We start from the raw sequence: 14415 nt of genomic DNA on the forward strand, positions 1-14415 counted from the left end.
TTTCATGAAGCACATTTGAGGTAGGACAACTATCAGTAGAATTATACAGGCAAAGGTAGGTGGGAGGGCTTTCCAAGTAGACTAAGCCCAGACATCCTGGGGGAAAGTGGAAGATGAGGTCAGGAAACAGTGAGTGAGGTGGTTGGTTTAAGCGTGGGGGGCGTCACTGGAGACGCAGCTGGGAGGTACATTAGAACTAGGCAAGGCCACTCAGAGAAGCTTTGTTCTTGGCCATTCCTTAGACAGTGGGGACCCTCAGAGTCTTTGGAGCCAACTACGTAATGAAGACAACAATCACCAAGATCAACAACAGCTGGCAGTGAAGCTACGCTCTGAAATATTTCCACTACGTTTGAGTCTGTGGAAATAGTCTTAGCTTGCGGTGAAATGTACAACCTTTAATTCACATAGTTCTCTCCAGTAAGTTAACCTTGATGCCTTGTAAGGCATGGAAAGCTCTTTGCAATCAACCTTGAAAGGTTGATGATTCCCAGTGGTACTGCCTTGGGCACGAACAGGTAATTGTTCTGGGACTTGGTTATTTAGTGCCTTGGACACTGATGAAGAGATACGCGGCTCTAGGTGGTTGTCGGCTTTGGTACAACACACACAGCGTCCTGGTAGGTTCATGTGTTGTTAGCTGCAGCAACTCGTAAGCAATCCCCTGGTGCCAACACCAGTGTGTCCTCAGCACCGACTGGTATGTGTGCCTTTTCTCAGACCATGAAAAAGGAAGAGGATTCACTTTCTAGCCCCCCTTCTGATGTGGGGGTGAGAAGGGAGGTGCACTCTCTGTGTTGCAGATTTTTAGTTGAGGAAACTCTACCATAGCAATTCTCAGGACTAACAGGAAAACAGTGGGATAAATGCACACACACACACACACACACAAACATACACACACACACACACACACACACACACACAACCTATATGCAAGAAACATTCACCTGCTGAGGGCTGTCAGTGACCTTGGAGTTCAGAAAAGTCCTGTAGGATTAGAGTAGGGAACAGCAATTTAACCCTTTCTCCTCCACTATGGAAGAAGCAACCAGGTGGAGGTGGCAAAGTCTTGGCTTTAGAGCCAGAGGGCCTGAGTTCAGGTCCTCCCTCTGCCGCTGACTTGGTGCCTGAGCTTGAGCAAGTCAACTCACTTCTCTGATATATAGAAAGAATATACCTCTCAAGGTTTCGAAGGGTCAAGTGAAAAAATGTATTAGAGTCCTTCGTGAACTAGAAATAGGTTATTTTTAGAGACACAAACTTTTGCAGCTACCCAAAAGCTGTGTTGCCACAGCTAGATTAACCCCTGCTATCCAATCCCTCCTTCGTCACTGTCCTTCCATGGCGTATTGTCTCGAACTTGGTTAGAAGGACCAGACTTCACAGACTTTTTGAAGTGCTTAAAACTTGAGCTTGGAGTTACCTGTTGAGGCATGTGCTCTTCACTGGGTCTGTCCTTATAAACAACTTCCATCATACGTCTTATGTTTCCCGCAACTGTTGCCTGATATAGTCTTCTTGAGAAATCTTTCACGACCAGAGGAAAATAGTTCTTTGGCCCCCACAGCTTCACAAATCGGCAAAAGCTTGGCTCAGGGGAGAATGTGGGACAGTATAGGACTCAGACATTAGAGTTCAAATCCAGCCCACCATGAACTAACACTATAATTTCATCATCCCAGTGTTAGCTTGGCCACCATGGATCCTCAGATGCCAGATTAAGCCTGTGTAAATACCAATTCTACAATCTTTTTAGACGTCTGGAGCATGCCCCATGATTTGTGGAGAATCTGCAATGGACTTCCTCATGATTTCTCTACCTAGTCACTCCTGTGTTCCCATGGCCTTCCTGTTTTGCCCTGCCCTGTGACTCAGCTCCTTTGCTAACTCCTACAAGAAACTTCCCTGTATCTGATGTTTTATCATATTTTGGAGCCTTTGCTACAGATTTTCAAGGAGCAACAGAAGAGGTCACCTCGTGGAGTGTAAAACCTTCTTCCACCAGCACCTCATTACACCCTCACTCTCTCTCCCTTACCATCTCATGCCCCACCTGCTCTCTCCTGAATAACCAGCTGATTTTATGGGTAGATGCTTTTCCTTGCCTCTCTGAAGAGTTCAGCCCACACACAGGCCCTTGGAAGCTCAGCCTCTATCCCAATTAGGCTTATCAAGAAATTTCTTCTGAAAAAAACTACTGTGTAGTCCAGAAAAGAGCTAGCAAGAACACTCGTTGACATCTTGGTTATAGTGGGATTATTAATTCATCCAATCCTCACATGATTTGACCCCTGCTTACCTCCCAGACTGCATCATAGACCCCTCTCTCCCTCATCCACTGTTCTCTACACACACAGGCCTCCTATACTTTCTTCAAACCACCAAGCCCATTCTCACATCAGGGTTTTTACCCTGGTTCTTCTTTCTGTCTGGAATGTCCTTCTTCTAGGCCTTTGCTGGCAGACACTTTCTCATCACCAAGAACCAGTGGTAGGAGATTAAGTAGACAAGAGTACAGGGAAAAAATCCTTTAGGGCCTCATAGACCATCTCAAAGAGCTTGGACATTATCCTAAGGGTGATAGGAAGCTGATGAGGGTTTTAAGCAGGAGATTGATGAAATGTGATTACTTTTTTTAAAAGTATTGCACTGGCTGTCCAATGGAGAAAGGATTGGGGCAAAGGGAAGGGCAACATGGAAGAAAGAAGATAAGATACGAGGCTATTACATTAATAGTCCAGACAGGAAATGTTGGGCCAAGGTGGAGGCAGAGAGGAATAGCAGGTTTGGAAACAAAACTAATAAGATTTGCTAATGGACTGGTTTCATTCATTCACTCATTCAGCACTTTTTAAAAAAGATTTTATTTATTTATTTATTTATTTGAGAGAGACAGCACACGTACAAGCCAGGGGGAGGGACAGAATCTCAAGCAGACTCCTCACTGAGCATGCAGCCTGACATGGGGCTCGATCTCATGAACCTGAGATCACGAACTAAGCCAAAACCAAGAGTCAGATGCTGAACCAACTAAGCTACCCAGGGACCCCTCAGCAGACATTCTTGATCAGCAGTAAACAAAACAGACAGAAATCCCTGCGTCTGTGGAGTATATATTCTAGTAGGTGAATGAAGATACAAGTGAAACTGGGACCTTGAAAAGTAGTAGCATTTAAACAGATAAAAGGAAAAAGGGTTCCAGGTGTGAGAAATGATCCAGACCAAGTCTGCAAGATAATATGCATTTGAAAAGTACCAAGAACCATATTGGCAAGCCCAGAAGTTCCATGGAGGGGACTATGGAAAGGCCTTAAGGATTTTAGAAGTTTTTCACAGGCAGCAAAAAAGTATTGATGGTTTTTACCCAAAGATTCAAGGTTGTTGAGGACTGTTTAAGAAAAATGGGAAAGAACGCTTTGCAAAAGAAGTCACTATAAAGGAAAGATGACGGTGATTTGGTCACTGGGTGTCAGGATCAAGGAGAAGGAAACATTCATCTTCAAATCTTATTTAATGGTCATTTTCATTTCATTAAATTAACATTTTTTAATAATTCTTTTAAAATAGGATTTTGCTCTAGTTCAATATCACAGTCTAACAAAATCAAATTTCATATCAAAGCTACTTATGCATAAGTACTTTTATGTTATAACAATTCCTCTTCATAAATAGCCAGGAGGCGAGCTTACAATGGCTTTCTGTTAATTGATTAGGAAATCTGTTTTCCAAAAGCAGCAGAGCTTGCCTGGGATCAGTGAAAAGATGAATGGAAAACAGCAAGTAGAGTATTCCCTTTGATTTGGCCTGCTATGTCATTGGCTTATTGTATGTGACATCACCCGGTCTGATAACCCATCCCCTGATCTGTTATTTGATCAGTCAGGAGAACCAACCCGGGGCAGAAGCATGCACAGTCCTGCCTCTAAGATTTCAGTGATGCATGAAATAGTGGCTCAGACAGTACCAGTTTTGCCCAGGGACCCTCTGAGAGCCACACAGCAATCACAGGACCTCAGGGAGTAGCATCCAAAGGCCATCTTTTAGTTCTAACCATCCAGGTTGCAAGTGGTTCTCTTTTGCCTGTGGCTGGTGCCAAGGGCCTGTGGGAAGAAATCCTTGGCGGATTCTACGATGCTCTAATGTCGAGCCCTGTTGTGAAATGACAGTGACCGGGAGAGGGCTATCACTTTCTCCCCAGGAGGGAGAAGAAGAGCGCATGGCCGAGGAGCAGGTCTCTGTGCAAAGGTTCTACCCAAGCAGTCCTGGGCAAGCCCAGGGCTCTGTGACTTCAGCCCAAGGCTCCCTCACTACCATGGCAGCCATCCACTCAGGAAGGAACGGGAAAGGCTCTGCCTTGCTTTCCGAAAACATTCCTGGTGGGAAACCTTCTGCTGACTTCTGAGTTGTTGAGTTGCATCCTGAGGTTAACAGTGGGGACGCAGCACCCCCCGCCCCCAAACTCTGGCCATTTGCCACATGTCTTCCTACTTCCCTTCAGACCCGAGGAAGTTACCTCTTGAGCTGCCTTCATTTTGACTTGTCCTCTTAAGGAAGTCTTATTTCTGCCTGTCTGAGATAACGCCCAGAGAAGGGTGAAGGGAGACACGAAAATGAACCTAAGCAACAAAAGAGAAAGAAAAAGGAAAACCTAAGCTGTAGGATCGAATAGTTCAAAAGTGTTCAGAGGAAATGCAAAGAGAAATGACTTCGTTTGGGCATTGAGTGGATGGAGGAAAGATTCTCCGAGGCTATAAGAAAACAGGCGACTTCACAACCAACCAGGAGAATACTGGAAAGAACTAAACCATGGTTTCCATCCTCAAAGAAGAGCGGCCAAAAAGACGCAAATGGCTGCTGCTTCCAGAGGCCGGATTCAGACGTACACTTTCCAGTGATTTTGGCAATTACTTTTAATTAGCTCACTCTCTCCAGCTTAATTTTCTGTACAACTTTAACAAATATTTGACCTTTAGCCACACTTTGCCATTGCACCCTGTTTTTCCAAAGCACATGAGCATACGTGCTTGATTTCGTTTTCCCTGCTATGGGTCGAGTAAATTCACTGATTTTACTAATCCAGGTGGGCGCAGTCAAAGCCGATCTCGTTTCAGGTACTCCCAGGCCTTTGTAAAACCTGAGACCAAACAAACAAACAAACATCCCTTAAGGGAAGGGGAACTTGATTAGCAAGAAGCACAATATCGCCATGTGACCGTTTCCCCCTTGTCTTTTTAAACCAACTCTTTCACGGAAAACCGCTTCCTGTACTGTGAATACCCTGAAGTCCTTCAGGAGCTTTGATCATTGTCGATACTCATCCAGTAAGGTTCTAGAAGTACCTCCCATTTATCTTCTCCACTCCAGAAGATTCGGGTCCGCCTGCCAGGAGAGCTAAAACCTCCCAGAGCCAAAGTCATGTGCACATTATCCCAGTTCACAGAGCGGGTCACCGCCTAGTTCAAATACCTAAGAACCAGGAAGGCAGCCTCCCGTTTGGGGTCCGTGTAAAGGAGCAGATGCACTTGGGGGTGCAGCAGTGCGCAGACGGAGGGGAGCTGAGCACGTCCCATTACACCCAGGGATCAATTATCTCATTTCAGGAGAGACTACACTGGCGTCTTCAGCCCCCAAATTGCCTTTAAAAAAAAAAATTCTGAGGCTCAAAATAGTAAATGCAGCCTTGAGTATCAGGATTTAAAAGAATGAAAGATAAAAGGAGCACGGCTTTGGAGAGGAGGCCACCTGTGGTAGGGAGGAGAAAACCGCAGGCCCTTCAGAGCACCGCGCTCGGCTTCTTAACCGAGACCACAAATTGTTTTAGCCTGTGATCAGGCTCGGCCCCCCACCCCCGGGAGAAGGGCTTCCGGCGGCCCAGCCCTGTGCGGCCAGGATCGGCTGGGAGGAGTGTTTAGGAAAAGAGCGGGACTTGTAGCTTCACTCCTCCCTGTAGTCTGAGTGAGACCCAACTGTGCTCCGGTCAGGTACATAAGGGTTAAAAAAAAAAAAAAGAGTGTGCGCTTTGGAAACAGCTGGAAGCCATTAACAGCTCTGAGACCATCTCTGTAACCCAGTCAGAGGGTGGGTGGCCCGGGCAGAGATCCTGCATCCCTGTGTGTAGTCACGGACTCCCAGCACTGGGCGGGGCATTATTTCTGCACACACACACACACACACACACCCCCCGCCATGCAGAAATCCCCTCTTCAACTGTTCAGGCCCTGCTCGCACGCTTTCAGGGGCAACTTCGGGCACTAGAAAGTTCTTTGCAAAATTGGCCTCTTTGGAAAGTCTCCCCTTCAGTTCTCACTTGGCCGCCTGGTGTCATGGCACACAACTGTCCTCTTTGGGAAGACAGCGACCCCTTGCCCCTTCCAGATTCTCGCCTCCTCGCGGCCAAACAGCCCCATCTGCCAGCCAGCGGGTCGGTCGGTTTCTGGACTCCTGAGCCTGCTTACTCTGAACTGTGCTCAGCTTCAGAGCCCCTTGTGAAGAGCGGGACCCAGGACAGAAGACATTCCCAGCTCCGAGCGCAGCAGTATGGAATCATCTAGGAGACCTTTTCCTTCAGGAGTTTTGAGGGCAATTTTTTCAGGAAAGACGCAGCTACGCCCCCTCTTAGGCACTGCCCCTAGAGAATCTCTGCCCCCTCATCCCTGGGCAAGCTTTCAGCTCTAGAAGACTTGCCTGATGGACGGGGCTAGTCTGGGAATGGCTGCAACAAAGCCAAGAACGAGAGATGAAAGAATGAGTTTCCTCTAGATTGCTCCAAGGTGGGGCGGGGTGCCTCGCTTCCCACCAAGTGCAGAAGCAGATGAGTCAAGATGGTTCTCATCTTGACCCTGGATCTCGGACCCGTTCTCTAGGACCACGACCAAAGATCTCTGTCTCCCAGCCCTCCCAATCTCTGTCCTCCCGCCCGGCTCCAGCACAGGCCTCTGAGGCAGCAGGCCAACCTGGTCCTGGCCGCCTGGCCCCAGGCCCAAGCTCCCTCATTGACCCTTTCTGAAATGCCCTCCCTTCATCCCGTAAGGTTGTCTGAGAGGTCCCTCTTTTCCTGGGCTAGCCCCAGAGCATCTGAAAAATCAGTGTTTTCCAGCCATGGGCTCAAGGTGACATTTCTGACCCTTGGAGGTGGGTCTTTTCCCAGAGTTCTCCTCTTCGATTGTCTGGAGAAGCACAAGATTCCACCTCTGTTTTTGCTCTCAACAGGCTAAATGCAATGGAGGGTCATTATTGTGCTTTTGGTCTGAGGAATGTCCTAATTATATCTTTGCTTTCATTATATGGAGAGGACCCAGGGTCAGCCCAGGCTCTGGCTTTTGGAGATTAAGTAAATGAACAGTTATGACCTGACAGAGTCACCCCGTATATAAGCTGATAGCACTAGGTGTAATTTTGACCTCATTTTGCTTTCCCAGCTGTGCCCCAGATCAACTGCGATGTCAAAGCTGGAAAGATAATCAATCCTGAGTTCGTTGTAAAGTGTCCAGCAGGATGCCAAGACCCCAAATACCACGTTTATGGCACGGACGTCTACGCATCCTACTCCAGCGTGTGCGGAGCCGCGATTCACAGGTGGGTAGCCCCGAGCTACTTTACAACGAGCAGTGAGGCTGTGGGCAGGGAGCTCCCCGGGCAGGGGTGCCCGACTTAGCCAGCAGCACTGCACACGTGTAACCGAGCATCCTGTACTGCTCGCGGCGACCCTGTCCCATGGGATTACGCCCATGCTAGGCGTGGTCCCGGCTCTCCTTTCACCGCGCTCCGTGGAAAGGACCCACTTCTCTTCACCCTAAGGGGATGGGGAGGAGGATTCTACTCTCTCGTGTTCATGACAAGGAAACCAAAGTCCTCGGTGACAGAAAGCATGTTTTTTCTACCTGTATGTACTGCACGAGGAGATATTAGGGATGTGACTCGGAAGGCCTGGAAGTTTGGAGAAGAAATGTCACAGCTGTGGTGATGGCTTGGAGACGAGTAGAACAGGCAAAGCGAGGAGGAGGGTGACGGGTGGTTCTGCTCAGTCAGCTGTTGGTTTGGGATCCAGGAAGGGTGGCAGGAAGTAGGACATGCTTTGAACTAAGTCACTGCCTAAATGAAGAGAGGCAGAAGTGACCTTCGCAGAATCCTCAGACCTCTTTTGCTTAGGCTGGGCGTCCAGACTCAGGGGGAGGCATGTTTACTTCCTAGCTTTGACAATAAGGCTAACGGGTCTGTGTCGAGCACCTCACTTATGTCACCTTATCTAACCCTCACGGTTCCCTATGCGGTAACTGCTACCGTAATCCGCCTCCCAAAGATGGAGAGAGGCTGACTAGCTTTTCTAATGCCGCACTATTAGGAAGTGTCCAAGTGGGGACTCGAACGTAAGTCCAGTGCCCATGCTCCTAACCACTGCTTTGAGACAGCTTTGAGACGTGACTCCTGAAACATTGCTCAGCCACCAGATACTGGGCAAAGTTTCTGAAGTATTCAGGCTTCAGTCTCTTTTTCCTTCTCTTTACTTGCACACCAGTCAGCTGATGGATCCATTGTACCCCCGCCAGGGACGGGGGAAAGATGTAAAATTCCCTCCCTCTCCAGGTGTCTCTTCAGTAGCTCCTCAGAAATTTGGGGAAGCAGCTAGAATGAAGTCGATGTGTAAAAGGAGATTTGAGAATCACTAGCAGATTCTGTTCGCCGTCCTCCTCTCCGCCCCCGTGGAGGCTGACGAGCTGACTGATTTTCCAACGGGAGCGGGACTCTGAAGGCTCTATCACGGAGAAGTAGTGAAGCAGTCAAGAAAAACTACACCAAACCCTGTTTCTTAACCCCACACTATGGAAAAAATATTTTGCTTTCACTCTGAAAGAAATTTCATGCTAAAAGGAAAGAGGCACACGAATCTACCCATACACGCGTGTGCATGAATACACACGTGCCTGCTCCCGCACATATGCTTGCACACGTGTGCAAGCTCACATACATCCTCACACACATGTGTGCACACCCGGAGCATCTCCCACACCATGCGCACTCTGCAGTCCCTGTCTGCGGGGACACCGATGTCTGCCGCAGGGGCCAAGCCTATCTTGAGGTCGCCTGTATTTTTCCAGCTGGGATCCAAAACGGTTGGCCCTTGCTTCCTCTGGCCCTTGCTGGCGCTACCTTGCCCTTCCGTGTTTCCCAGGCAGGACAGAGTCGCATGAGTTAATTCAACCTCACAAAGATGTCGTCATAATCACAGTAATCCCTTGCACTGTGATTCTCTCCTTCTAGCATCGTCTCAACCCCACAAGGCTGCTGTTAACATCCCTGTTCGTTAGAAGAGGAGCTGAGTAATAGGAAGTTAATTCAATGGCTAGTTCATTGCACGTTCAGGAGTAGAGCTCACGTCCCCTGACTTCCAGTCCAGAGCCCAAGTGACACATTTACGTAAGAACTGCTTAATATACAGAGTGACGACATGAGGTGGATGTGGACTTCGGACCAGTAAGAGTCGGGAATGGCTTGGTGATGGTTGGCCACACCACTGGGGACAAAGTAAGAAGGGCGTTGACGAGGACTAGGACTCGGCGATCCCAGCGTTTGGGTTGGAGTGTAGGAACTTGTGGCGAGAATATAGAGGAGGGTAGAGGGGAAGAAGAGAAGAACTTGAATGTTCCAAAAAACAAGATTTGCTACTTGAGCAATCAAGTGCCCTAGAAGCTTCCTGGACCAGGGTCTGATCTAGGGGGAAACGCTATTCGGAAAGAAGTAGCACCGTCCACGGGGAGGACGCACAGAGGTCTTAAGGGAGAACAGACAGGAATTTTGGATACTCTCAGTTTTGTTTTTCAGTCTGTTTTCAGAAGGCAGGATTTAAGACAGAGAACTTGAGTAGAAAGTACAGACGGGGCCTCCTTTACTGGCCTGTCAGAGCCCCCCACAGTCAGAACTGGGAGGCTGGAGAGAGCACGCTTCGGTTTAGGATTTAATACTCATACAATATATCATAATCAGATGTCTTATTATGAGTGACTCCCTTGACTCTTTCAGACCAAAGGGATGATGAACGTATTTGAAGCATCATATTTTGGCTCAGTCTTGTCCGGAATTCACCTCTGTGTTTAGAGAGGGACCAAGTGCTGGGAGAGGGAGGGTGTCTTCTCAATGGGGCGAAGAGGCCGTCCCCATGCAGAGCACTCTTCAGTCTGCTTTCTGACCAGATGCTGCCCTGAGAACGGCAGCTGTTCAAAACCCGGCCCTTTTCTGTGACCCAGGCTGCTGACCGTCAGCTGAGGCCTGTCCCCCGGTACCAGGGTCCTGGAGGACAGGAGCTGAAGGCTATGTCCAGCATCACGCAGGGCATCTGAGGATGCCAAGAAGTGGAACCGGTTTTTGCTCTTTCAGAGAATATATCCGAGGTGCCTATCTCTGAGTGAGGATAGAAACGAGGTCACACGTACATCAACTCTCCAAAGCGCCCTGGCTCCTATCTGCTTCATAAGTGAAACCACAGCCTCTTGCAGGCTCTCTCCCTCCTCCAGCGTCTCCTCCAGTGGTCGAGTCTCTGGTGCCTTCCACCTTCACGGACTGCCGTTGGCACCTGTAGTTTATAGACCACTGACCTCCCCAGCATCTACCCTTCTCTAGAATATCTGAGAAGGTCCTCAAGTCCATCCTCAAGATGAGGCATCCCTCTTGTCTGCAACAGGGCAGTCTCATGAGCACACCATCGTTCTGTCCTGCACCTTCCCCAAAGTCTGGGTTTTCAGCCTCACATCGCCCTCAGATGGGGCGTCAGCAGCCCTGCCCAGCTGGGGAAGGCACCGGGCGCTTCCCAGGTCCTCGAACGGCCTGAGGGAAGCTCAACACTGGAAGTGCAGCTACCGCGCTTCCGACTTCACTTCAACAGGACCAAGTGCACAACACACATTTCCTCAATACGATGGACTATGAAACCAAGGGCAGAATAATTTCTTGGGAGGGAAAGAAGAAAGGTGTTATTTCTATCTTCACCCATTAATTATAAGTAAAGGGAGCATGGGAAAATTTTTTTCAAATAATTAGAATTTTCAGCCCACACAAGTGCTGTGCTCATAAATGTTGAACGACCAGCTCCCCCAAAGCAGGGGTAGTGCTGATTGACCAATTTCAGGGGCATCAATCCTCCCACCGTGGCTGATTTCAAGCTACCGTGTGAAATGAACCAACTCTCACGACCCTGGAAAGTTAACAGTTGGCTTTCAGGAGCCCGTGTGGGCGGCATCCAGGCGCCACCGACAGGCCTTCCGACGCAAAAGGATAAAATACTGTCTTTTCCCTAAGAAAATGTCTAATCTAGTTGGGAGGCAAAAATCAACTCAAGAAATTTTTAGGAAATTGCACAAGACTGAATAAAATCAGAGTCTTGGTTGTGAGACAAGAGTCTGAGGCATCGTTAGGAAGGGATGTAGCCAAGTCTTTTCAGAATCTCTGTGGGGAAGACAGTGTTGGGCACGAGCAGCACGGGCCTCCTCAGGCAGAAGAGGGAGCTGGTTTTCCAGAGCAAGAGAGCAGCACGAACACACACGTGAGCGGGAACCATGTGCTCCGTCGGGGGAGCTGAGACCAGCCTGGCTGCGGCTGGGAGACGTGAGGTAACTGATTCTGAGCTCCCGAGAGACAAGAGAGGGCAGGGTCACAGAGATTTGGAAAGATGACCCTCAAAAAAAAACCAACCCCAACAACAACAACAACAACTCTTTGGGTCAGAAAAAAAAAAAGGTTTGGAAAGATGAAGAGTTGGCATCAGAGGGTGCCTGTGCTTTTGGACTCTGAGGGGCAATTGTGACCAAGTGGGACAAACCCAGGAGTCCAGGTCAGCTAGACCTGGGTTCAAATCCCTGCCTTATAATTCACTAGTTACAAAATCTGGACTGAGTCACTCCACGGGTCCAAGGCCGATTCTGCGCAATGGGAACAATAGCACTGCCTTCTCTCTGCAACTCACAGGTTTGCCGGAGGAGCTGGTGGGAAACCTGCACGGGGATGATTTTAAAGCAATTAAGTGCTCTATATGTCAAGTACTATTATCACTTTGCTTCCTTCTGGGTCACTGAGCAGTTGAGTGTTGAAAGTTCTTGACTCGTGAATGTGGGAGGGCAGGAAACGGCCACTCTCATTCCTGGAGGGCAGGGAGGGTGCTGATGAGAACAAATCTGAGTGCGTTTTAGCTCCCTGTGTGCCACGAATCGGATACCCACAGGAGCCACAGGAGGCTCTGGGACAAAGACACGACAATGGGAAGGGAGCCGAGGAGCCAGAACGGAGCCCCTGCTTCACATACAAGCAAAGAGGTAGATCTGTCAGTCTCTGTCACGTCAGGACCGAAAACCTTCAAAATCGTAGAAATTAAAGAAACAATTCCTAGTCCTTAGGGGAATCTTTTTAATGAGCTCAGTTTAGCGGCACACCTCCCTTCCCTGGCCCAAAATAAAAGGAAAACTTAGCTTTGTAAAAAGTCACGGCCACCGTTCAAAACAACGGGAGTCATTCTGCTACGTCACGAAACCAAATTAGAAATGGTCAGGAAAGACGTTTTACTAAAAACCACGAACTCGTGGGGACGAGGAAGAAATCTGAGAAATCGCTGCCTGCCCAGAACCCCGGGTCCTGTAATGAGAGCGGGGACGTGTGACCCGGCGGTCAGATGCCGGGCTGCGCGACGGAGGCACCTTCTGGGGGGGCCGCCAGCGGGGTAAACCTTGGCTCACTCCCCTGCCCTCCTCGCTCTCCGTAAAGACGGAGGCTGGTTTGATAGTCGGTTGATTTCTCTGTGCGTCACACTCTGCCTTCTCTTCGTAGTGGCGTGCTGGATAATTCGGGAGGGAAAATACTTGTTCGGAAAGTTGCTGGACAGTCCGGCTACAAGGGCAGTTACGCCAACGGGGTCCAGTCGCTGTCCCTGCCGCGCTGGAGGGAGTCCTTCGTCGTGTCAGGTAGGCCTGCGCTCGGGACAGGCGCTGCGACGGCCGGCGCGTGGCTTAAGCGACCAGGGGGTGAAATGTGCTCTTTTCAGTGTTCTGCTGGCTTGACTTGATGGCCCAACTCATTTCATCAAAATCGGAAGCATTAGTTCTTCCGATAATTAGGATCATGAAACAATAAATTATAATTACAGTGATGAATCACTATGAAGTCTGGAAATATTAAAAGGCTCCAACTGCTCATTTTAAACTCACTGCAGCTCTCCATAACCCCCAACTTTTAATGAAGTGAATTACATTTAATAACTTGGGTTTTTTTTTAACTACTCCTTTAGTCAGACCAAATATGTCTCATATCTGGATCCTCATTCCTTGATGCTGCCGGTAAATGGAAAGGGATATTGGCTCTTAGAGAACCGAGTTACTATTTTGAGGTTTCTTTTTGTTTCATTAATTGTTTTGCTAGTCAGTTCTTGCTCTATCTAGCTCCTTAGGATTTTTGCAGATAATCATTTTCATTCTTTTCTTCCCTCTTCCAATGAGGTGATGTCAGTGAGCTAAAGACTAGTGCGATTTCACAGGGAAAAGGTAACCAAGTATCTCTGTATTATCATGACCTGCCCTTGCCTATTTTTGTGAAATTCCCCAACCTAACCTTTTATTTTGAATTTTAATTGAAAAGAAAAGTTGAAAGAGTACTACGACGAGTACCCGTATTCCTTTCATCTAACAACATTTGCTTTATCTATCCACCTATGATTTATTTTATTTTCTTCTAATCCATGTGAAAATAAGCTGCAGGCATCACACTTCATCCCTCAACACTTCAGCACACACCTGGTAAACACGAGAACATTTTCCTAAATAACCACAATACCAATACCGCACCTAAAAAATCAACATTGATACAATAGTATCTAACAAATAATTCTTTTTCGATTGTATCCAGTTATCCTAAAATAGTCTTCATAGTAAGTTCTTCCTCCTCCTCCTCTCTCCTTCCCACCCCTCTCTCCCTTCCTTCCTTCCTCCCTGCCTCCTTCTTCCTTCCTTCCTTCCTTCCTTCCTTCCTTCCTTCCTTCCTTCCTTCCTTCCTTCCAGATCCACAATCTAATAAAAATCATCCACTGCATTTAGTTGTCACATCTATTTACTCTCTTCTAACCTAGAACTAGCTACCACCACACTACCTTTTTTGGTCGTGAATGGCAACGACATTTTCGAAGTCCCAGCCAGTTGTCTAGTGTTGTGTCTCACAATCTGGATGGACCACAAACCTGTCCGACTATTTCCTCATGAGTGGATTCAGGTTAAATATTTTGCCAAGGTCACTACCTAGGTGGTATCATAGCACATCCATTGTGCCGTGTCACGGTGACCGTCTCCGAAGGAGCGATAACGTCAGTTCGGCCAGTTGTGGTGATGCTGCGCTTGACTGCTTGGATACTTTACGGTATCTCTCCACGGTAAAGATAGCAGCATG

The 14415-nt window shown here is 48.1% G+C and overlaps 1 protein-coding gene across 3 annotated transcripts in view; it reads left to right on the forward strand.

Annotated features, from left to right (window-relative positions):
* The window catches only part of VIT (vitrin), a 101602-nt gene that overhangs the window by 35510 nt on the left and 51677 nt on the right, over nucleotides 1–14415 (forward strand). For all 3 annotated transcript variants that reach the window (XM_008700236.2, XM_008700235.2, XM_008700237.2), the window contains exons 4-5: nucleotides 7422–7578; nucleotides 12811–12944. In XM_008700236.2, the coding sequence (XP_008698458.2) occupies nucleotides 7422–7578; nucleotides 12811–12944 (291 nt within the window). The remainder of the gene's footprint in view (nucleotides 1–7421; nucleotides 7579–12810; nucleotides 12945–14415) is intronic.

This window comes from Ursus maritimus, unplaced genomic scaffold, assembly GCF_017311325.1.
Source record: "Ursus maritimus isolate PB19 unplaced genomic scaffold, ASM1731132v1 scaffold_6, whole genome shotgun sequence".
Classification (NCBI taxonomy): Eukaryota; Metazoa; Chordata; class Mammalia; order Carnivora; family Ursidae; genus Ursus; species Ursus maritimus.